At 31.6% G+C, this 25,420-nt stretch overlaps 4 protein-coding genes across 4 annotated transcripts; 2 read left to right on the top strand and 2 right to left on the bottom strand.

Annotated features, from left to right (window-relative positions):
• The first annotated feature begins 6,231 nt into the window (after positions 1-6,231).
• On the top strand, positions 6,232-7,190 carry LOC138338963 (probable pectinesterase/pectinesterase inhibitor 12). Its single transcript, XM_069290068.1, has 2 exons — positions 6,232-6,433; positions 6,517-7,190. The coding sequence occupies exons 1-2, from the start codon at positions 6,232-6,234 to the stop codon at positions 7,188-7,190; spliced, it is 876 nt and encodes a 291-aa protein (XP_069146169.1).
• A 117-nt stretch (positions 7,191-7,307) lies between these two features.
• LOC138338962 (uncharacterized mitochondrial protein AtMg00810-like) lies at positions 7,308-8,260 on the bottom strand. The gene is made up of 2 exons (XM_069290067.1): positions 8,172-8,260; positions 7,308-8,070 (listed from the first exon to the last, which is right to left on the bottom strand). The coding sequence occupies exons 1-2, from the start codon at positions 8,258-8,260 to the stop codon at positions 7,308-7,310; spliced, it is 852 nt and encodes a 283-aa protein (XP_069146168.1).
• Positions 8,261-22,557: 14,297 nt separating this feature from the next.
• Positions 22,558-23,516, top strand: LOC138338961 (probable pectinesterase/pectinesterase inhibitor 12). The gene is made up of 2 exons (XM_069290066.1): positions 22,558-22,759; positions 22,843-23,516. The coding sequence occupies exons 1-2, from the start codon at positions 22,558-22,560 to the stop codon at positions 23,514-23,516; spliced, it is 876 nt and encodes a 291-aa protein (XP_069146167.1).
• Positions 23,517-23,633: 117 nt separating this feature from the next.
• On the bottom strand, positions 23,634-24,586 carry LOC138338960 (uncharacterized mitochondrial protein AtMg00810-like). The gene is made up of 2 exons (XM_069290065.1): positions 24,498-24,586; positions 23,634-24,396 (listed from the first exon to the last, which is right to left on the bottom strand). The coding sequence occupies exons 1-2, from the start codon at positions 24,584-24,586 to the stop codon at positions 23,634-23,636; spliced, it is 852 nt and encodes a 283-aa protein (XP_069146166.1).
• Between the last annotated feature and the right edge of the window lie 834 nt (positions 24,587-25,420).

The raw sequence follows: 25,420 nt of genomic DNA, 5'->3' as shown, positions 1-25,420 counted from the left end.
ATTCTATCTAAATCTTGATTAATTATATGAACAGTCAAGATATAATCACCGATAAAAATACATTAAAGTAAGCCAATAGAGTTTGACTTTATTTCAAATTTGATAGAAAAGGAAAATAATTTAAAAGATATCAACTTAAATTTTAATATTAATTTGCTTTACCATTATCCTATTAAAAGTAATGGTAACACAATCTTGTGGATTTTAATTGTAAATGCAAAAGAGGCATGGTTTGATGAATACTTCATTCTATAAGAATGACTCTTCACACCACACTTAACATAAAAGATAAGAAAAAAGAAGAAGATGAAACTCATGAGAACATTGATAGTGATTTTTTTCGTGTCTCTCACTTTTGTGGCTCATTCATATGAAGATTTGATAGACGATATTTGTAAAAAGACAATTGATGATAAACTATGCGTCGATTCTCTTAGAGCGGATCCTAGAAGTTCTTCTGCTGATAAGAAAGGCTTGGCACATATCATGTTACAATTATCTTTAGCCAAAGCTAACGGAACTTATAATCAATATCTAGTTTTAATGAAGCAACCAATGGAACCAATTCTCAAGCAATGTATTCAGATTTGTCGAGACAATTACTATATAACAGTGACTGAACTTATAAGTTCAATTAAATATTTAGACGAAAATGATTTTTTTAATGCAAAAAGTGATGCAGGGGCTGCCGTAACTTGTACAGTCACATGTGAAGAGTCTTTTACTGAATGGCATCCAATTCGAAAGGACCCACTAAAAAAAGAAAATGACGCTTTTTTTCATTTTAATGTTATGTTATCGAGTTTGCTAAACCTTCTATAAACTCATCTATTAAACAATGAATTGCGGTACTTAAATAAACTTTTCTTTTCATGGTGTTCTTATTATTGTTTATTGAGGCCTTTTCTTTTTTGTAAATTCATTTATTAATCAATTATTTATTAGTAAATTCTATCTACATCTTGATTAATTTTTTAAATAGTTATCACCTTTCACCACCAACACTTATTACGTAATTTTGTTCATTAAATTTAGGATAATTAAATGAAAAGAAATCACTTAATATTTTTATCTATATTAAAATTTAAATTTGATACATCATAATTAAAAATCTACTTCAATTAATCATTAGACTGAGTATGATAACTAGAGACTTAAAATTTTGCTATTGTGAATTTATCAATTAAAATTTAAGAGACAAGCTTGTTACTTTTTTTATAATTAGAAAAGGCCCATATGTTTAAATATGAAAGCCCTCTTTTATGAGTTAATTGGAAAAATAAAGTTAATGAGTGGAGTAGATTAATAAAAGCGTAAATTAGGTATATAACATTTTCTATAAATATTATTAAGATATAGCATTAGAGTTTGTATTTCAATATATAATATTCAATATCTCAAGCTATAACATATTATTAAAAAAAAATATAACGTTAATTTTAAATAATTAAAAAAAATTATTTAAAAAAATTGAAGAGAAAAAAACGGACAAAAATATAAATGGAAAATGGCTATTAATTGGTGTTAATTTATTAGCACGTTTTAAGGAAATTTAAAAAATATTCAAATTAGTTAGTTGCCTTAAATCTCTCAAATTAGTTTAAATGAGATTAAATTTTGATTTAATTCCTTAAAAAGCTTTAACAAATTGACATCAATGTACAAGCTGTTTTTATCCCCAAATTTCACGATTCTTTCAGATTTGCGGCAGATATCAGTTTCATTTTTTTAGTAATTGAAGAAATTTTGGCATTGGAAAAAAATTGGTTTGCTGTGACGGAGAACATTGTGTCGATATTAATTAAACATGGTGAAAGGTGAAATTCATTAGTTGGTTTTAATTATGATTCATTTGTTATAATTATGATTTGTTGATTTAACATGGAAAACATTGTGTCGATTTTTTCGGTCATTTTAAGATATGTAATATAGATTATAGCTTGTTTTTTTTGAATGAAACAGTGATTTGATATATATACCGTATCTGAAAAATAACACGTAAATGATGTGTTTGAGTTTTAATAAAATGAAAGATTCGCATAATACTTGATTTATGAACAAAATAGAGAAAATGAATTTGATGGTACAATGTGTTCAGTCACTAGTCAAAAAATAAGTAGTTATAATTCTGTGGACCGTCGAAGTATGATAGTTATATTAATCGTATATGAAACTTATACGAAACTTGTATTAATTATGTATGAAATTTGGTTTTTGTTGAAATTAGAATATATGTTTCTGTTTGGCATATGAAGGTAAAATGTTGATATATTTTTGTATGAATTTTGTATGAAAATTGTATTCTTTTTGTTTATTTTTTTTGTTTAGTTATTATTTTCTTGTGATGATGAAAGTTATAACAATTGTGTATGAAATTATTATCAATTTTATTTTATGAATGGACAATCTTTTAAAAGTTAATTTAAGTAGTTTATAGGTCATTGAAATGTATTTTAAATGTGTATGAATTATTTTGCAATTATATGTATTATGTTATACTAAATGTTATCTTAATGTTGTGAAACAGGTAAATATGTCGATTTTCAGATGGAGGACATCATATATGAAGCGTCTACTCTTTATAGTGGTTTTGTTAATGCTATAATATCTCAACTTAATATGGAACAAAATATAAATGCAATAATTCTATTTGGAACAGAGTGATTTGAAACAAAATCAGAAATTGATCCAGATTTCAGACCGGTTACAGAAATTCTTTTAGTCCAAACCTTAACTCTGTACCATTTACGTTTATGACAAACATGTTATCTCTGTCATTTTCAGTTTCAAGCAGAAAATATGGCGTAACAACTAACATTGGATTTTAATATTGTGTAAATCATGAAAACAAAAGGTATTCCCTGTAAAAATTGTTGGAACTAGTCTTGACCGAGGAAGGTCAATAGATCATCAAACACATTCATGTTGATACATGAAGACAAATGTGTTTGTTCCTTCTTCTCCTATAAAATTGGTAAAACTAAATTAGTACTTTTAACTTAATTTATAATTCATAAAAAAAATTATAAATGCACTGCTATATTAATGTACTTTCAATGCAATTCATACACATATCATACAAAATGAATGCATCAGTTCATACATCTTTCATATAATATATAATTTCATAGAAAAATCATAGATACACTGCCATATTAAAGAACAGTCAATCCAATTAATACACAATTCATACAAAATAAATACATTAGTTCATACATAATTCAAACTAATACATATTAGATTTTAAAAAAAATTAAAAGTGTTCGCATATAACATTGTAAATTCACTTCATACACGATTAATACATAACTCATATACTATTCATAGATAAAAAAATTTCGACACCAGGATAGTAGAGGATCGGAGTGTCACGTTCCGACACCAGGATAGTAGAGGATCAGAGTATCACGTTCCAACACCAGGATAGTAGGGGATTAGAGTGTCACGTTCCGACACCAGGATAGTAAGATGAATGAATGTTGAGGGGATCGGAGTGTCACGTTCCGACACCAGTATAGTAAAGAGAATAATCTTGAATTACGCTAATATACTCAGATTTAAAGAACCTGTTTCCCAAATGAGTATGGTGTGGAGGCTTGAGTCCTCATAGATGTGCTTGGTGTTGTGGACAATGGTTATGGTACTTGTTGTTGTCACCTGTTAAGTATTTGGTTGGTTTTATGTTATTATTTGATATGTATTGCTTTCTATTTTGAGTTGGCCGATGATATCTACTCAGTACTTGTGCCTTGTACTGACCCCTACTTGTAATTTTCTTCTTTGTTATTTATGGAGTGCAGCAAACGTGCCATCAACTTCGACTCAACCGCAACTCTAGCCAGACTTCAGCATAATCAAATTTCAGGGTGAGCTATTGTTCCTAGCTCGGACTGGATTCTCTCTCATTCATGTCTTGATGTCCTTGAAGTTCGGACATGGACCATTTGTTTACTTATTTTAGCTTCCTAGATACTCTTAGATTAGTAATTTGAGGATAGAATGTTCTTGTGGTGATGACTTCCAGATTTTGGGGATAGTAATTGATAAATTTTAGAAGTTATTAATTGATTTTGCTAATGAGTTTTAAGTCTTCCGCATTATTTTCTGTTTATTATGGTTGAAAATGTTGGGGTTCAGATTGGTTGGTTCGCTCACATAGTAGGATAAGTGTGGGTGCCACTCGCGGCTCATTTTGGATCGTGACAATACCGGTCAACGGGTTCCGGTCCGGTCCGGTATCGATTCATTCCGGTCTGGTGAACCGGTTCCGGTCCATTGACCAGTCTTATCTGTACTATTTGCGTTTATGAAAAACATGTCATCTCTGTCATTTTCACTTTCAAGCAGAAAAATATGGCGTAACAACTAACATTGGATTTTAATATTGTGTAAATCATGAAAACAAAAGGCATTTCCTGTAAAAATTGTTGGAACTTGTCTTGACCGAGGAAAGTCAATAGATCATCAAACACATTCATGTTGATACATGAAGACAAATGTGTCTGTTCCTTCTTCTCCTATAAAATTGGTAAAACTAAGTTAGTACTTTTAACTTAATTTATAATTCATAAAAAAAATTATAAATATACTGCTATATTAATGTACTTTCAATGCAATTCATACACATATCATACAAAATGAATGCATCAGTTCATACATCTTTCATATAATATATAATTTCATAGAAAAATCATAGATACACTGCCATATTAGAGAACAGTCAATACAATTAATACACAATTCTTACAAAATAAATACATCAGTTCATACATAATTCAAATTAATACATATTAGATTTTTACAAAAATTAAAAGTGTTCGCATATAACATTGTAAATTCACTTCATACACGATTAATACATAACTCATATACTATTCATACATAAAAAAATTATCAATTAAAATAATCAATAAACACCTATACACAACTACAATTCTCTTCTATTATTTCTTAATAATAAACAAACAAATAAATAGGAAAAAAAATATTGAGTAAATGTAACTTCATTCGATTAAAATTTACTAAGAACAAGTTAAATATTATATATATTTATATATATATATATATATATACACACACATATACATTTTAATTTAATAAGAATCGAGGCTTCTAATCTAATTAAATTAAAATGTATATAATATATATTAACTTGTTATGATTAAATTTTAATAGAATGATGTTACATTTACTTTTAATATCTTTTTATTCTATTTGTTTGTTTGATTATTATTAAGAAATAGTAGTAGAGAATGTATTTGTGTATGGTTTAAAATTAGTATTTTGAGTTTGTTAAGCTAGATAAAGCAAAATGAGTATTAAAAACTCAAATTTAATTTGTTGTTGATACAAATAAAGCAAAATTAGTATTGAAGACACATATAATAAAAAATTAATGGCCTTAACATTAAAATATATTCATAATCAATCCCACTTATACTATTACATTAAATTTAACCAAATATAACTTTAAAACTTAAAATAAACAGATATAACTGATTAATATTTATTTTTTTAAAAAAATTATCTATGATAAGAGTTCATTTAAGAAATCGCATGCCATGAAAACAATTTTATGGGAAGCACTTTTTTTAAAAAATGAGTTTTATGGTATATAAATATAAATTAAATTAAATTCTAACATGAATATTGAATTAAAACTCAAAAAGAAGCATACATTCTTTATAATCTAAACACAACAGAATATTTGTATATCCCACTTTTCATATTTATATACCTTTTTGCAATAAGTTGAGTGGTAGTTATATTACTCCTTAATATTGCAATGTTAGTATTTAACTTTATTTTGTCACTTAAATTTGTTGTGATTTTGTTTTTCTTTATGTAGTAATTTAAATTTATTGATTTAAATTAAGCTATTGAGTGTAAAAGTTTCAACTAATCAAATTGGTTCAATTTAGTAGTACTAGACAATATCTCATTTAGCTTTTCATAATTTCTTCCTCCAAAAATTATATATACATGACAATCTTGATAGTTGAAATGCATGCATAACACAATTATGCATATATCATTTTCTACATTTCTTGCTTTAAAAAAATGAGTCAACTCGAAGATAATCAAGTTTTCGACATTTTACGTTTATTCAGTTTTTTTTCGATTATCGTTATTTTTTTACTATCTATATTAGAATACGTCGGATGTCAAAATATTTCACATCCTCCATATGTTATAGTAGCAAAGGATGGGTCCGGGAATTATAGTAGTATAATGGCTGCTTTATTTGCGTGTCCGAATAATAGTATTTCACTATACTATATTCAAATCAAACAAGGAATTTATGAAGAATATGTCCAAATCGACTCGTGGAAAACCAACATTGTTTTTCTTGGAGAAGGAATGGACAGAACAATAATAACAGGAAATAAGAGTTATGGAGGTGGAATAGGAACGTACGATACTGCTACCGTGGGTAAGATGATCTCACATAAATAGCTCAAATTAATGGTAGAAGTATATGTATATTATATCATCGACATGATGTTTTTTTTAAAGGGGTGGATGGAAGAGGCTTCATTGCGCAAGACATTGCATTTCGGAACACGGCTGGAGCTGTGAACTATCAAGCGGTAGCTTTAAGGGCATCTGCCGAGTGCATCACCTTCTATAGGTGTCAGTTTGATAGTTTTCAAGACACCGTATATACACACAATGGCAAACAGTTCTACAGAGAATGTGTAATTTTGGGCACCATCGATTTCATTTGTGGTGATGCAACTGCAGTGTTTCAAAGTTGTTTGATTGAAATACGTAAGCCACTAAAAGGTCAATATGTCGTCATCACAGCACAACAGAGAAACAATAATGGTCAAACAGGACTCGTATTGCAGAATTGCACGTTGAAATTGGCAACTCCAGACGCAGGAGATAATGTAGCTATGTACTTAGGTCGGCCATGGGGAAATTTTTCACGTACGGTCATTATGCAGAGTTACATAGATATATTCGTAGATCACAAAGGGTGGATAGAATTTGGAAATATGCCTATAGTTCAGCCATACTATTTGGAATATCAGAATAAAGGAGTTGGTGCAGATACAAAGAGACGTGTCAAGTGGGCATCAACTACTAATGATCCCAGAATTGTATCAAATTTCACAGTTAGAAATTTCATAAACGGTGATGAATGGATTCCTTCCACAGTTCCACATTACTTAGATCTCATGTAGATACAAGTAATAGGATACTTAATTAAATATTGGGTTTGCTGCTATTTGTATGGCAGCTTTGCTGTCACAATGTAAATCAATGGGTTGTGTAATTGAAACTCCTAATTCTTTGAAAAGTCATGTTAGCCAAGACAACTCTGCCACTGTCGATGCCATGCTTCTGAACTCTGCCTCTACAGAACTTCTGGAAATTGTCTCTTGCTTCTTTAATTTCCATGAAATCAAAGAAGTTCCAAATCCAACCATATAACCTGTAACAGATTTTCTGATTTTTGGACATGTGGCCCAGTCAGAGTCGCAATATGCAAATAGATGAGAAGATGTTGTTGAGGACATATGCAGGCTAAGACCTGGAGCATTCTTGATATATCTTATGACTCTGATCGCAGCATGCATATGTGATTCCTTAGGTTTGTGCATGAATTGACTTAGAGCCTGGACAACGAATGAAATGTCAGGTCTAGTCATGGTGAGATATAATAGTCTGCCTACCAATCTTTGATAGCCACCTGGGTCTTCCAGCATTTTGTCATCAGTTGTGCATCCTGTAGACACATCAAACTCATAGGAAGTATGTTTTTGGTTGAAATCAAGGGGTGTAGATGCAGGTTTAGCTCCCCCTTGCCTTGAATCAGCAATCAATTCAATGGAATATTTCTGTTGATTCAACAAAATTCCAAAAGCATTTCTGGAAAATTCAAGACCAAGAAAGAATCGCAAATGTCCAAGATCTTTCATCTTAAATTGTTGTTTCATCTTGACCCGCGTAGACTGAATAATATCAGTATTAGAACCAGTGATCAAAAGGTCATCAACATAGACAAGGATGATGGTAATGTCAGGTTCAGTAGTTAGAGTAAAGAGAGAGTAATCAAAATGACTTTGAATAAATCCCAAATCATGCAGGACACTGGTGAGTTTCAAATTCCATTGTCGGGAGGCTTGTTTTAAGCCATATAGTGATTTCTTTACCTTACAAACCTTTTGGATAGAACCTCGGTGAAACCATAAATCTGCATATAAACTTTCACTACTAAGTCGCCCTGAAGAAAGGCATTGTACACGTCCATTTGAAAGATATTTCAGTGTCTAGATGGTGCAATTGCAAGAACAGACCTCACCGTCACCATCTTAGCAACCGTAGAAAAAGTGTCTTGGTAATCGATGTCCTCTTTTTGGCTAAAACCTTTGGCAACCAATCTGGCTTTGAATCTTTCAACCTTTCCATTAGCCTGATACTTAATCTTGAAAACCCTTTTGCAACCTATGACATGCTTGCCAGGAGGTAAATCCACTATGTCCCAAGTACCATTATCCTCAAGAGCAGTTATTTCTTGCTGCATAGCAAAAATCCATCTTTCATCTTTGATGGCCTCATGGTAAGTCTGACGCTCTATGTCAGAGGTGTGAGCAGTTAAACACTCAGCATAAGCAGGGGATAATGAATCATAGCATAGATAATGAGACATAGGATAAGCACAATTGTTAACTACATAGTCAGTGAACCATTTTGAGGGAATTTTCTGTCTTTGAGATTGTCTCAAAGGTATGAAAAGTGGTTGAACAGAAGCATCTGCAGGCAAAGAAACAAGAGGATCTGCAGGTGAAGGAATAAGAGTGGTAGTTGTTGGCAAAAGATTAGGTACGGGTGGAAAATCAGTAAGAAAATCTAGAACAGGAAACATGGGATCTTTACTGACAGTCATTTGTTTGAAAGGAAAAATAGACTCATGAAAAACAACATCCCTGTTATAAAATAGCCTCTTGGAATGCATATCATAGAGTTTGTGACCCTTCTTAGTAGCTGAATATCCCATGAACACAGTTGGTAAAGCTCGAGCAACAAACTTGTCCCTCCTATGGACATTAACAGCATAGGCTAAGCACCCAAACACCCTAAGATTATCAAGTGAAGGGGAGGTATGAAAATATATTTCATACGGGGATTTATTTCCAAGCACAGAGGAAGGTATCCTGTTTATTATGTGAACAGCTGTAAGAACACAATCACCCCAAAATGATATAGGAACAGCTGCTTCGAACCTTAAAGCCCTAGCCATTTCAAGTATATATCGATGTCGCCTTTCCACCACTCCATTCTGTTGAGGAGTATAAACAAAAATGGTTTGGTGAATAGTCTCTTGGGTCTCATTCACTGTAGTTTGTAATGTGTAGATCAAGAAGAAAAGAGGATGAGATATCAATCGAAATTGCGAAACTTCATAGATATTTTGCGGAAGTAGAAAGTATAAACAGTATATCGTATGCTCTGATACCATGTAAACTTCAGCTACCATGGATCTACACCATGGATTTAGAGCTGGAAATGGAGATCAATCTAGAAACAGTTTAAGAGAAGAAGAACTGATTTTTTTCATTATTGAAAACTAAAATACTGTAATGAACTACAACCACTTTATATACAATGCTAAAACTACATATACAAAAGTTAGTTAGCTAACTAATTGTTCACACATTTCATGCTTACTAACTAATCATAAGTTAGTTACTCACTCCTAACTAACTGCCACATCACTACATTCTATATGTTTGTATAAGTTTTTTCTGTCTTTGACTTAATTAATTTCTTAATCGAATTTAAATTTTAGGCAAAAATATATATGCAATGTCCAGGTGATGTTTCAATCTTGTGCATTAAATGAAAATAACACAATCTTTTTTATTTCACCATATATACAAATTTTGAGTCTTTAATGTAAAGTAATTTTGTGAGACCTCTAATAACTCTTAACTTGGCCAATTACGCTAGAATATTGGAAGAAACAAAATGAATTTGTTTTAAAATTTGATTGAATTACAATTTTGTGAATGATACATGGAAACTCAAATAAAACAAAAAAAAATAGAAATAAATAAATTTTGGTTATATTTGAATTATGAATGAATTACTCTCCGTTTAAAAAAGAACGGTCTAGTTTAACTTGGAACGGAGTTTAAGAAAAGAAAGAAAGACTTTTTAATCTTGTGATTCTAAATTAAAGTTATGTCAAATGTATCAAAATGTCTTTTAATCTTGTGGTCTTAAACATGTCACGTTAAAAGTTAAAGTCAAAGTGTTGTCAAAAAAGGAAAGAGGTCATTCTTTTTTAATCAAACTAAAAAAAAAATAGGGAAATTCTTTTTGAAACGGAGAGAGTGCGTTTAAAGAAACCGTATATACATATGAAAAGAAGAAACAACAGTAGTACACGGCTGGAACTTGGAACATGTTTACATTTCCTTATATTTTTACTAACCATTATCAATTAATTAATTTAATTAATGGGGGAAAAAAAAGCAAAATAAAAATGAAAAATAGTAAATGATATTTATAAAAAAAATAACTACGTAAATGGAAAACTATCTTGTCAAAGGGCAAATTACTCAAATTATGATTTTTTTTCGACATTAATAACAATAGAAGGAAGAATTGTTACAAATAAATCAAAAGAAGGAAGCTAATATGATTTTTTTCCCGATATTAATTATAATAACAACTAGAAGGAAGAATTGTTACAATTAAATCAAAAGTAGGAAGCTAAGTGTAATATTTTATACCAAGAGAGAAGTTAGTGTCACAGAGCAAAATCTGAGAAGAAGTCTTTAAAATTATTCAATTTTTAAAAATTAGGACTTAGTTAAATCAAATAAGGAAATATATAATAATAAATCTTTTAATTGATTTCAAAATTTTGAATATTGAGAAATCTAGAGAATGACTATTTTATGTAAAATGTGGACATTTTTTTAAAAATTAAAAAGAATTACATTTCGCTATTGTTTAGTGTGCTTTTACGGGGTTTACGATTCGGATAAAAATTGGTTAAAATCGAAAAACTGAACCAAATTGATTATACAAATCAAATTTTATTTGGCTTCCGTGTAGTTTGGTTGTAAATTTTTATAAATTGATAGTATATTGGTTGGTTATGGTTTTGTTAGAAACAAACGAAGAGACAACGAAATCGATAAATCATATATAATATTTTTGTAATATACATACATAATAATTTTTTTATAAACAATTTTAAATATCTTATATGCCTTTTAATCAAAATTTAATTTATAATTTATTTTGAAAGAAAAATATCCAATATGAGAATATTTATTTTATTGGTTTTATGTGTATCAGTGTGTTTATGACAATTCTTTATAAGATTGAAAATATCACTTTCTCTTTGCCAAAATAATGAATTTGAAGTTTTATTCACGTATATTCAATGATTGAAAGTTATGTAATGTCCGTCATTATTCCATTTTAAATGGATTGTTATCACTTTTTTCTCGTTTTGAATGGAATATTTTTTTCCTATTGTTAATAATCGAATAACCAAATCTAATCGAAGCAAAATCGATAACAACCAAATTGATAAATATATACTATATATGATTTTGATAATTTTAAAACCGATTAAGTTGGTTTGATTTTAATTTTGACAAATAACCAATCCAAATCGACCCGTGAATATTCCTACTTATAGGTATGGATGTTGCATTCGTTAACTTCGAAAAAAATCATGTGTATACTTATATAATTATCTTGAAAAACTGATAAAAATTAGAATATAATTAACAGTACACCCGTGAAGAACATATGATTGTTATGATGTTGCCTTTAAAAGCTAAAGGATCCACTAACAAGACCTGAGTTCAAATCTAGCTAGAGTGTTAATTCAAATATTTTTATTTCAAGTTTATCTCATATTTAAGCTAACCCCTAAGGTAATATTGAATCCAATTAGAGTGCTAATTTAGTGTTTTTGTATGAAATTTATCTTAAAGCTCATATTTGAGCTAAACACTAAGATAATATTAATGCATCCAAAATCTTTTGTATCATCTCTGCTAACTTATTACTATAAATTATTCGCCTAATAAATTAATTAAGAGACATTAACGCACTTGTATGAGACTTTGATTAGAAAATGTAACGACCCGTTTGGTCGTTTTGAGCAGTAGAGTTTATTCTGGTAATAACTGTCTGGGTCGACGGATCCCACGACGGACCGTCATGGGCACGACGGACCGTCGAGGGGGTCTCGCTCCAAAACACTTAGATTCTGGAAATTTGGGTACTAAGAACAACTCTTTGAACTTCGTAACGACATGGCAGGACGGACCGTCGTAGGCACGACGGACCGTCACAGAGTCTTAAATAAAATCAACTCTCTGAACTTTGTGACGGAAACAGCAGGACGGACCGTCGCAGGCATGACGGGCCGTCACAGGCTGCGTAACCCTGACTGGGTCGGATTTCTGTTAAATGTTTTATGGGGCGTTTTGGACTAATCCTGCTTATAATTATAAAGTTAGTGGTTGAATGTTAATAATTCAATTACTTGAGGGTTAAAGGAGATAACCTTGAATTAATTAGTGGGTTACTTTGGTCACCTTTTATACTTAATTATATGGTAATTAGGGTAAAAGAGAATGAGAGGGAGAACGATCGAGAGAAGAGAAAAACGAAGAGGAAAGCAAAGGTTTTGGGGGATAGCTTGCTTGATCGCGAATTCTTCGGTGGAGGTAGGTTATGGTTTTTATGCTATTTCATAGTAAACTCCTAATAGCGAATGATATGTATTGGGTAGTATTGTAAAGTCTTCTATATGCTTAATTGTATGCTTGTATGATGTGATTATGTAATTGTAATGGGTTGAAAAGATAAGGTTGTGAAGCTTAAAACTAAAACCCTCTCTGTTAATGATGATGCCTTGGTATAAAAGAAGACTTGATGATCTAAAGGAATGAGGTTAGGGGATCGGGTGTCACGAACCGACACGTAGTATTAATGGATCGGGTGTCACGAACCGACACATAGTATTAGGGGATCGGGTGTCACGAACCGACACGTAGTATTAGGGGATCGGAGTGTCACGTTCCGACACCAGGATAGTAAAAAGAATGAATTTGAATTATGTTAATGTACTCAATTTAATGAACCTGTTTCCCAAATGAGTATGGTGTGGACGCTTGAGTCCTCATAGATGTGCTTGGGTTGTGCCCAATGGTCATGGTGCTTGTTGTTGTCACCTGTTAAGTGTTATGGTTGATTTTATGTTATTATTCGATATATATTGTTTTCTATTTTGAGTTGGCCGATGATATCTACTCAGTACTCGTGTTTTGTACTGACCCCTACTTGTATGTTTTCTTTTTGTCAATTGTGGAGTGCAGCAAACGTACCGTCGTCTTCAACTCAACCGCAACTCTAGCCGGTCTTCATCACGTCAGATTTCAGGGTGAGCTATTGTTCCTAGCTCGGGCTGGATTCTCTCTCATTCATGTCTTGATGTCCTTGAAGTTCGGACATGGACTATCTCTTTTATTTGTTTTAGCTTTCTAAACATTCTTAGATTTAGTAATTTGAGGATAGATTGTTCTTATGGTGATGACTTCCAGATTTTGGGGATAATGTCACGACCCAAACCGGGCTGCGACTGGCACCCACACTTACCCTCCTATGTGAGCGAACCAACCAATCTAACCTTAATATTTCAATATAATGTCAACAGAAAGTAATGCGGAAGACTTAAACTCATTAAATAAAGACCAATTCATTAACTTCTAAAATTCAACATCTATTATTCCCCAAAATCTGGAAGTCATCATCACAAGAACATCTACGATCAAATGACTAAACTAAGAGTATTCTAAAAGCTAAAAATACATAAGAAGCTAGTCCATGCCGGAAGTTCAAGGCATCAAGACTTGAAGAAGAAGATCCAGTCCAAGCTAGAAGCATTAGCTCACCCTGAATTTCCGATGTAGTAAGACTGGCTTGAATTACTGTTGAGTTGAAGACGATGACACGTTTGCTGCACTCCACAAATAAACAAGAAGAAAACATAAAAGTAGGGGTCAGTACAAAACACGGGTACTGAGTAGATATCATCGGCCAACTCAAAATAGAAATCAATATATACCAAGTAATATCATAAAATCAACTATGATACTCAACATGTAGCAACAACAAATACTATATCATTAACAATTACCGTCAAGTTCACACATGAGAACTCAAGTCTCAATACCATACTCATTTGGGAATCATGTTCATTAGATTGAGTATATTAACATCTTTCAAGATTCATTATCTTTATTTCTCTTGTGTCGGTACGTGACACTCCGCTCCCTCAATATTCATTAATCCTCTTGTGTCGGTACGTGACACTCCGATCCCCTAAATCTATGTGTCGGTTCGTGACACCCGATCCCCTAAATCTATGTGTCGATTCGTGACACCCGATCCCCTAAATCTACGTGTCGGTTCGTGACACCCGATCCCCTAATACTACGTGTCGATTCGTGACACCCGATCCCCTAAATCTATGTGTCAGTTCGTGACACCCGATCCCCTAAATCTACGTGTCGGTTCGTGACACCTGATCCCCTAATACTACGTGTCGGTTCGTGACACCCGATCCCCTAATACTACATGTCGGTTCGTGACACCCGATCCCCTAATACTACATGTCGGTTCGTGACACCCGATCCCCTAATTTTACGTGTCGGTTCGTGACACCCGATCCCCTAAATATGCTTCTATCAATTCATCAAGCCTTCTTTCTTACCAAGGCATCATCAATCTCATTATTTTAGTTCATCACGCCTTCTTTTATACCAAGGCCTCATCATTAACAAAGAGATTAGGATTTTACAAGATTTGGGATTCAATAGCTTCATCATGCTTAATATAATCACAATTATATAATCACGTTCATGCAAGCATACAATTAAGCACATAGCAGGGTTTTACAATACTATCAATACATATCATTCGCTATTAAGAGTTTACTACGAATAGCATGAAAACCATAACCTACCTCCACCGAAGATTCGTGATCAAGCAAGCAAATTTTCCCAAAGCTTTGTGTTTTTCCCCTTCTCGATCGTCTCTCTCTCTATCGATTCCCTTCTCTCTCTTTCTCTTGTTCTTTCTATTTTCTTTATTCAAACCCTCTTTCTTTTACCCTAATTAGTATATAATTAAGAATAAAAGATGACAATAATAGCCCACTAATTAACTTAAGGTTACCTCTTTTATCCTCAAGAAATTGAGTTATTAATATAGACCCACGAAATATATAATTATAGCAGGAATAGTCCAAAATGCCCCTTTAAAACTTAACCAGAATTCCGACTTCAACTGGGATTACGCAACCTGTGACGGCCCGTCGCGCCTGCGACGGTCCGTCATGCAGGTTCATGAGAGACTCGATTTCCTTAAGGAGTCTGTGACGGCCCGTCGTACCTACGACGGTCCATCCTGCACTTCCGTCACGACGTTCAGAGAATCGTTCCCTGTACCAAATTCTCAAGAGTTGAAGTGTTTTGAAACGGTGGATCACGACGGTTCGTCGTGCCTGTGACGATCCGTCCTGCAGGTCCGTCACAGAGTTCAGAGAGTCGATTTCAGCACCCAAATTTCAGAATTTCTAAGTGTTTTGGGACGAGACACCCTCGACGGTCCGTCGTGCCCATGACGTTCTGTCGTGGGTTCCGTCGTCTCAGCCTGTTTTTCCAGAAATAAAATCTGCTGCTCAAAACGACTAAACAGGTCGTTACAGATAATAATAAGTTTTGAGTTTTAGAAGTTATTTATTAATTTCGTTAATGAGTTTTAAGTCTTTCGCATTATTTTCTGTTTATTAAGATTGAATTGTTGGGGTTTAGATTGGTTGGTTCGCTCACATAGGAGGTTAAGTGTGGATGTCACTCGCGGCTCGTTTTGGGTCGTAACAAAAAATTGCTTATGTGATAATTTGTCTACATTATTCAATGTATGGTTATTAATAATTAATCTTTTATTTTCTCCAAGAATAAAAAATAAATATTTTATGACTAGATCATTAAAATAGTTAATTTCATTTATCAAAGTAAACCAATAGAATTTGACTTTATTTCAAAATTGAAAACGGAAAATAATTTAAAAGATATAAATTTATAATTTAATATTAATATTGATTACCATTATCTCATTAAAAAAAATGGTAACACAATTTTTGGTTCTCACCATAAATGCGTAAGAGGCCTTTATAGTTGCTTTTCTTTTTACAACACCTTTTTGATGTCCTTATTTTTGCTTATTGGGATCTTTTTTTGGCAAATTATTTTTATTAATGAATTATTTGTTATAATTCTATCTAAATCTTGATTAATTATATGAACAGTCAAGATATAATCACCGATAAAAATACATTAAAGTAAGCCAATAGAGTTTGACTTTATTTCAAATTTGATAGAAAAGGAAAATAATTTAAAAGATATCAACTTAAATTTTAATATTAATTTGCTTTACCATTATCCTATTAAAAGTAATGGTAACACAATCTTGTGGATTTTAATTGTAAATGCAAAAGAGGCATGGTTTGATGAATACTTCATTCTATAAGAATGACTCTTCACACCACACTTAACATAAAAGATAAGAAAAAAGAAGAAGATGAAACTCATGAGAACATTGATAGTGATTTTTTTCGTGTCTCTCACTTTTGTGGCTCATTCATATGAAGATTTGATAGACGATATTTGTAAAAAGACAATTGATGATAAACTATGCGTCGATTCTCTTAGAGCGGATCCTAGAAGTTCTTCTGCTGATAAGAAAGGCTTGGCACATATCATGTTACAATTATCTTTAGCCAAAGCTAACGGAACTTATAATCAATATCTAGTTTTAATGAAGCAACCAATGGAACCAATTCTCAAGCAATGTATTCAGATTTGTCGAGACAATTACTATATAACAGTGACTGAACTTATAAGTTCAATTAAATATTTAGACGAAAATGATTTTTTTAATGCAAAAAGTGATGCAGGGGCTGCCGTAACTTGTACAGTCACATGTGAAGAGTCTTTTACTGAATGGCATCCAATTCGAAAGGACCCACTAAAAAAAGAAAATGACGCTTTTTTTCATTTTAATGTTATGTTATCGAGTTTGCTAAACCTTCTATAAACTCATCTATTAAACAATGAATTGCGGTACTTAAATAAACTTTTCTTTTCATGGTGTTCTTATTATTGTTTATTGAGGCCTTTTCTTTTTTGTAAATTCATTTATTAATCAATTATTTATTAGTAAATTCTATCTACATCTTGATTAATTTTTTAAATAGTTATCACCTTTCACCACCAACACTTATTACGTAATTTTGTTCATTAAATTTAGGATAATTAAATGAAAAGAAATCACTTAATATTTTTATCTATATTAAAATTTAAATTTGATACATCATAATTAAAAATCTACTTCAATTAATCATTAGACTGAGTATGATAACTAGAGACTTAAAATTTTGCTATTGTGAATTTATCAATTAAAATTTAAGAGACAAGCTTGTTACTTTTTTTATAATTAGAAAAGGCCCATATGTTTAAATATGAAAGCCCTCTTTTATGAGTTAATTGGAAAAATAAAGTTAATGAGTGGAGTAGATTAATAAAAGCGTAAATTAGGTATATAACATTTTCTATAAATATTATTAAGATATAGCATTAGAGTTTGTATTTCAATATATAATATTCAATATCTCAAGCTATAACATATTATTAAAAAAAAATATAACGTTAATTTTAAATAATTAAAAAAAATTATTTAAAAAAATTGAAGAGAAAAAAACGGACAAAAATATAAATGGAAAATGGCTATTAATTGGTGTTAATTTATTAGCACGTTTTAAGGAAATTTAAAAAATATTCAAATTAGTTAGTTGCCTTAAATCTCTCAAATTAGTTTAAATGAGATTAAATTTTGATTTAATTCCTTAAAAAGCTTTAACAAATTGACATCAATGTACAAGCTGTTTTTATCCCCAAATTTCACGATTCTTTCAGATTTGCGGCAGATATCAGTTTCATTTTTTTAGTAATTGAAGAAATTTTGGCATTGGAAAAAAATTGGTTTGCTGTGACGGAGAACATTGTGTCGATATTAATTAAACATGGTGAAAGGTGAAATTCATTAGTTGGTTTTAATTATGATTCATTTGTTATAATTATGATTTGTTGATTTAACATGGAAAACATTGTGTCGATTTTTTCGGTCATTTTAAGATATGTAATATAGATTATAGCTTGTTTTTTTTGAATGAAACAGTGATTTGATATATATACCGTATCTGAAAAATAACACGTAAATGATGTGTTTGAGTTTTAATAAAATGAAAGATTCGCATAATACTTGATTTATGAACAAAATAGAGAAAATGAATTTGATGGTACAATGTGTTCAGTCACTAGTCAAAAAATAAGTAGTTATAATTCTGTGGACCGTCGAAGTATGATAGTTATATTAATCGTATATGAAACTTATACGAAACTTGTATTAATTATGTATGAAATTTGGTTTTTGTTGAAATTAGAATATATGTTTCTGTTTGGCATATGAAGGTAAAATGTTGATATATTTTTGTATGAATTTTGTATGAAAATTGTATTCTTTTTGTTTATTTTTTTTGTTTAGTTATTATTTTCTTGTGATGATGAAAGTTATAACAATTGTGTATGAAATTATTATCAATTTTATTTTATGAATGGACAATCTTTTAAAAGTTAATTTAAGTAGTTTATAGGTCATTGAAATGTATTTTAAATGTGTATGAATTATTTTGCAATTATATGTATTATGTTATACTAAATGTTATCTTAATGTTGTGAAACAGGTAAATATGTCGATTTTCAGATGGAGGACATCATATATGAAGCGTCTACTCTTTATAGTGGTTTTGTTAATGCTATAATATCTCAACTTAATATGGAACAAAATATAAATGCAATAATTCTATTTGGAACAGAGTGATTTGAAACAAAATCAGAAATTGATCCAGATTTCAGACCGGTTACAGAAATTCTTTTAGTCCAAACCTTAACTCTGTACCATTTACGTTTATGACAAACATGTTATCTCTGTCATTTTCAGTTTCAAGCAGAAAATATGGCGTAACAACTAACATTGGATTTTAATATTGTGTAAATCATGAAAACAAAAGGTATTCCCTGTAAAAATTGTTGGAACTAGTCTTGACCGAGGAAGGTCAATAGATCATCAAACACATTCATGTTGATACATGAAGACAAATGTGTTTGTTCCTTCTTCTCCTATAAAATTGGTAAAACTAAATTAGTACTTTTAACTTAATTTATAATTCATAAAAAAAATTATAAATGCACTGCTATATTAATGTACTTTCAATGCAATTCATACACATATCATACAAAATGAATGCGTCAGTTCATACATCTTTCATATAATATATAATTTCATAGAAAAATCATAGATACACTGCCATATTAAAGAACAGTCAATCCAATTAATACACAATTCATACAAAATAAATACATTAGTTCATACATAATTCAAACTAATACATATTAGATTTTAAAAAAAATTAAAAGTGTTCGCATATAACATTGTAAATTCACTTCATACACGATTAATACATAACTCATATACTATTCATAGATAAAAAAATTTCGACACCAGGATAGTAGAGGATCGGAGTGTCACGTTCCGACACCAGGATAGTAGAGGATCAGAGTATCACGTTCCAACACCAGGATAGTAGGGGATTAGAGTGTCACGTTCCGACACCAGGATAGTAAGATGAATGAATGTTGAGGGGATCGGAGTGTCACGTTCCGACACCAGTATAGTAAAGAGAATAATCTTGAATTACGCTAATATACTCAGATTTAAAGAACCTGTTTCCCAAATGAGTATGGTGTGGAGGCTTGAGTCCTCATAGATGTGCTTGGTGTTGTGGACAATGGTTATGGTACTTGTTGTTGTCACCTGTTAAGTATTTGGTTGGTTTTATGTTATTATTTGATATGTATTGCTTTCTATTTTGAGTTGGCCGATGATATCTACTCAGTACTTGTGCCTTGTACTGACCCCTACTTGTAATTTTCTTCTTTGTTATTTATGGAGTGCAGCAAACGTGCCATCAACTTCGACTCAACCGCAACTCTAGCCAGACTTCAGCATAATCAAATTTCAGGGTGAGCTATTGTTCCTAGCTCGGACTGGATTCTCTCTCATTCATGTCTTGATGTCCTTGAAGTTCGGACATGGACCATTTGTTTACTTATTTTAGCTTCCTAGATACTCTTAGATTAGTAATTTGAGGATAGAATGTTCTTGTGGTGATGACTTCCAGATTTTGGGGATAGTAATTGATAAATTTTAGAAGTTATTAATTGATTTTGCTAATGAGTTTTAAGTCTTCTGCATTATTTTCTGTTTATTATGGTTGAAAATGTTGGGGTTCAGATTGGTTGGTTCGCTCACATAGTAGGATAAGTGTGGGTGCCACTCGCGGCTCATTTTGGATCGTGACAATACCGGTCAACGGGTTCCGGTCCGGTCCGGTATCGATTCATTCCGGTCTGGTGAACCGGTTCCGGTCCATTGACCAGTCTTATCTGTACTATTTGCGTTTATGAAAAACATGTCATCTCTGTCATTTTCACTTTCAAGCAGAAAAATATGGCGTAACAACTAACATTGGATTTTAATATTGTGTAAATCATGAAAACAAAAGGCATTTCCTGTAAAAATTGTTGGAACTTGTCTTGACCGAGGAAAGTCAATAGATCATCAAACACATTCATGTTGATACATGAAGACAAATGTGTCTGTTCCTTCTTCTCCTATAAAATTGGTAAAACTAAGTTAGTACTTTTAACTTAATTTATAATTCATAAAAAAAATTATAAATATACTGCTATATTAATGTACTTTCAATGCAATTCATACACATATCATACAAAATGAATGCATCAGTTCATACATCTTTCATATAATATATAATTTCATAGAAAAATCATAGATACACTGCCATATTAGAGAACAGTCAATACAATTAATACACAATTCTTACAAAATAAATACATCAGTTCATACATAATTCAAATTAATACATATTAGATTTTTACAAAAATTAAAAGTGTTCGCATATAACATTGTAAATTCACTTCATACACGATTAATACATAACTCATATACTATTCATACATAAAAAAATTATCAATTAAAATAATCAATAAACACCTATACACAACTACAATTCTCTTCTATTATTTCTTAATAATAAACAAACAAATAAATAGGAAAAAAAATATTGAGTAAATGTAACTTCATTCGATTAAAATTTACTAAGAACAAGTTAAATATTATATATATTTATATATATATATATATATATACACACACATATACATTTTAATTTAATAAGAATCGAGGCTTCTAATCTAATTAAATTAAAATGTATATAATATATATTAACTTGTTATGATTAAATTTTAATAGAATGATGTTACATTTACTTTTAATATCTTTTTATTCTATTTGTTTGTTTGATTATTATTAAGAAATAGTAGTAGAGAATGTATTTGTGTATGGTTTAAAATTAGTATTTTGAGTTTGTTAAGCTAGATAAAGCAAAATGAGTATTAAAAACTCAAATTTAATTTGTTGTTGATACAAATAAAGCAAAATTAGTATTGAAGACACATATAATAAAAAATTAATGGCCTTAACATTAAAATATATTCATAATCAATCCCACTTATACTATTACATTAAATTTAACCAAATATAACTTTAAAACTTAAAATAAACAGATATAACTGATTAATATTTATTTTTTTAAAAAAATTATCTATGATAAGAGTTCATTTAAGAAATCGCATGCCATGAAAACAATTTTATGGGAAGCACTTTTTTTAAAAAATGAGTTTTATGGTATATAAATATAAATTAAATTAAATTCTAACATGAATATTGAATTAAAACTCAAAAAGAAGCATACATTCTTTATAATCTAAACACAACAGAATATTTGTATATCCCACTTTTCATATTTATATACCTTTTTGCAATAAGTTGAGTGGTAGTTATATTACTCCTTAATATTGCAATGTTAGTATTTAACTTTATTTTGTCACTTAAATTTGTTGTGATTTTGTTTTTCTTTATGTAGTAATTTAAATTTATTGATTTAAATTAAGCTATTGAGTGTAAAAGTTTCAACTAATCAAATTGGTTCAATTTAGTAGTACTAGACAATATCTCATTTAGCTTTTCATAATTTCTTCCTCCAAAAATTATATATACATGACAATCTTGATAGTTGAAATGCATGCATAACACAATTATGCATATATCATTTTCTACATTTCTTGCTTTAAAAAAATGAGTCAACTCGAAGATAATCAAGTTTTCGACATTTTACGTTTATTCAGTTTTTTTTCGATTATCGTTATTTTTTTACTATCTATATTAGAATACGTCGGATGTCAAAATATTTCACATCCTCCATATGTTATAGTAGCAAAGGATGGGTCCGGGAATTATAGTAGTATAATGGCTGCTTTATTTGCGTGTCCGAATAATAGTATTTCACTATACTATATTCAAATCAAACAAGGAATTTATGAAGAATATGTCCAAATCGACTCGTGGAAAACCAACATTGTTTTTCTTGGAGAAGGAATGGACAGAACAATAATAACAGGAAATAAGAGTTATGGAGGTGGAATAGGAACGTACGATACTGCTACCGTGGGTAAGATGATCTCACATAAATAGCTCAAATTAATGGTAGAAGTATATGTATATTATATCATCGACATGATGTTTTTTTTAAAGGGGTGGATGGAAGAGGCTTCATTGCGCAAGACATTGCATTTCGGAACACGGCTGGAGCTGTGAACTATCAAGCGGTAGCTTTAAGGGCATCTGCCGAGTGCATCACCTTCTATAGGTGTCAGTTTGATAGTTTTCAAGACACCGTATATACACACAATGGCAAACAGTTCTACAGAGAATGTGTAATTTTGGGCACCATCGATTTCATTTGTGGTGATGCAACTGCAGTGTTTCAAAGTTGTTTGATTGAAATACGTAAGCCACTAAAAGGTCAATATGTCGTCATCACAGCACAACAGAGAAACAATAATGGTCAAACAGGACTCGTATTGCAGAATTGCACGTTGAAATTGGCAACTCCAGACGCAGGAGATAATGTAGCTATGTACTTAGGTCGGCCATGGGGAAATTTTTCACGTACGGTCATTATGCAGAGTTACATAGATATATTCGTAGATCACAAAGGGTGGATAGAATTTGGAAATATGCCTATAGTTCAGCCATACTATTTGGAATATCAGAATAAAGGAGTTGGTGCAGATACAAAGAGACGTGTCAAGTGGGCATCAACTACTAATGATCCCAGAATTGTATCAAATTTCACAGTTAGAAATTTCATAAACGGTGATGAATGGATTCCTTCCACAGTTCCACATTACTTAGATCTCATGTAGATACAAGTAATAGGATACTTAATTAAATATTGGGTTTGCTGCTATTTGTATGGCAGCTTTGCTGTCACAATGTAAATCAATGGGTTGTGTAATTGAAACTCCTAATTCTTTGAAAAGTCATGTTAGCCAAGACAACTCTGCCACTGTCGATGCCATGCTTCTGAACTCTGCCTCTACAGAACTTCTGGAAATTGTCTCTTGCTTCTTTAATTTCCATGAAATCAAAGAAGTTCCAAATCCAACCATATAACCTGTAACAGATTTTCTGATTTTTGGACATGTGGCCCAGTCAGAGTCGCAATATGCAAATAGATGAGAAGATGTTGTTGAGGACATATGCAGGCTAAGACCTGGAGCATTCTTGATATATCTTATGACTCTGATCGCAGCATGCATATGTGATTCCTTAGGTTTGTGCATGAATTGACTTAGAGCCTGGACAACGAATGAAATGTCAGGTCTAGTCATGGTGAGATATAATAGTCTGCCTACCAATCTTTGATAGCCACCTGGGTCTTCCAGCATTTTGTCATCAGTTGTGCATCCTGTAGACACATCAAACTCATAGGAAGTATGTTTTTGGTTGAAATCAAGGGGTGTAGATGCAGGTTTAGCTCCCCCTTGCCTTGAATCAGCAATCAATTCAATGGAATATTTCTGTTGATTCAACAAAATTCCAAAAGCATTTCTGGAAAATTCAAGACCAAGAAAGAATCGCAAATGTCCAAGATCTTTCATCTTAAATTGTTGTTTCATCTTGACCCGCGTAGACTGAATAATATCAGTATTAGAACCAGTGATCAAAAGGTCATCAACATAGACAAGGATGATGGTAATGTCAGGTTCAGTAGTTAGAGTAAAGAGAGAGTAATCAAAATGACTTTGAATAAATCCCAAATCATGCAGGACACTGGTGAGTTTCAAATTCCATTGTCGGGAGGCTTGTTTTAAGCCATATAGTGATTTCTTTACCTTACAAACCTTTTGGATAGAACCTCGGTGAAACCATAAATCTGCATATAAACTTTCACTACTAAGTCGCCCTGAAGAAAGGCATTGTACACGTCCATTTGAAAGATATTTCAGTGTCTAGATGGTGCAATTGCAAGAACAGACCTCACCGTCACCATCTTAGCAACCGTAGAAAAAGTGTCTTGGTAATCGATGTCCTCTTTTTGGCTAAAACCTTTGGCAACCAATCTGGCTTTGAATCTTTCAACCTTTCCATTAGCCTGATACTTAATCTTGAAAACCCTTTTGCAACCTATGACATGCTTGCCAGGAGGTAAATCCACTATGTCCCAAGTACCATTATCCTCAAGAGCAGTTATTTCTTGCTGCATAGCAAAAATCCATCTTTCATCTTTGATGGCCTCATGGTAAGTCTGACGCTCTATGTCAGAGGTGTGAGCAGTTAAACACTCAGCATAAGCAGGGGATAATGAATCATAGCATAGATAATGAGACATAGGATAAGCACAATTGTTAACTACATAGTCAGTGAACCATTTTGAGGGAATTTTCTGTCTTTGAGATTGTCTCAAAGGTATGAAAAGTGGTTGAACAGAAGCATCTGCAGGCAAAGAAACAAGAGGATCTGCAGGTGAAGGAATAAGAGTGGTAGTTGTTGGCAAAAGATTAGGTACGGGTGGAAAATCAGTAAGAAAATCTAGAACAGGAAACATGGGATCTTTACTGACAGTCATTTGTTTGAAAGGAAAAATAGACTCATGAAAAACAACATCCCTGTTATAAAATAGCCTCTTGGAATGCATATCATAGAGTTTGTGACCCTTCTTAGTAGCTGAATATCCCATGAACACAGTTGGTAAAGCTCGAGCAACAAACTTGTCCCTCCTATGGACATTAACAGCATAGGCTAAGCACCCAAACACCCTAAGATT

This window comes from Solanum lycopersicum, chromosome 10 (assembly GCF_036512215.1).
Source record: "Solanum lycopersicum chromosome 10, SLM_r2.1".
Lineage (NCBI taxonomy): Eukaryota > Viridiplantae > Streptophyta > Magnoliopsida > Solanales > Solanaceae > Solanum > Solanum lycopersicum.
Note: the sequence above shows the minus strand (reverse complement) of the source record. Positions and strands in the feature narration are given on the sequence as shown.

Coding starts and splice junctions, on each gene's coding strand:
- LOC138338963 (XM_069290068.1), top strand. CDS start 6,232: ATGGCTGCTTTATTTGCGTGTCCGAATAATAGTATTTCACTATACTAT. Junction 6,434..6,516: donor GTACGATACTGCTACCGTGG/GTAAGATGATCT, acceptor TTTTTTTTAAAG/GGGTGGATGGAAGAGGCTTC.
- LOC138338962 (XM_069290067.1), bottom strand. CDS start 8,260: ATGGACGTGTACAATGCCTTTCTTCAGGGCGACTTAGTAGTGAAAGTT. Junction 8,071..8,171: donor ACCGAGGTTCTATCCAAAAG/GTTTGTAAGGTA, acceptor ATTTATTCAAAG/TCATTTTGATTACTCTCTCT.
- LOC138338961 (XM_069290066.1), top strand. CDS start 22,558: ATGGCTGCTTTATTTGCGTGTCCGAATAATAGTATTTCACTATACTAT. Junction 22,760..22,842: donor GTACGATACTGCTACCGTGG/GTAAGATGATCT, acceptor TTTTTTTTAAAG/GGGTGGATGGAAGAGGCTTC.
- LOC138338960 (XM_069290065.1), bottom strand. CDS start 24,586: ATGGACGTGTACAATGCCTTTCTTCAGGGCGACTTAGTAGTGAAAGTT. Junction 24,397..24,497: donor ACCGAGGTTCTATCCAAAAG/GTTTGTAAGGTA, acceptor ATTTATTCAAAG/TCATTTTGATTACTCTCTCT.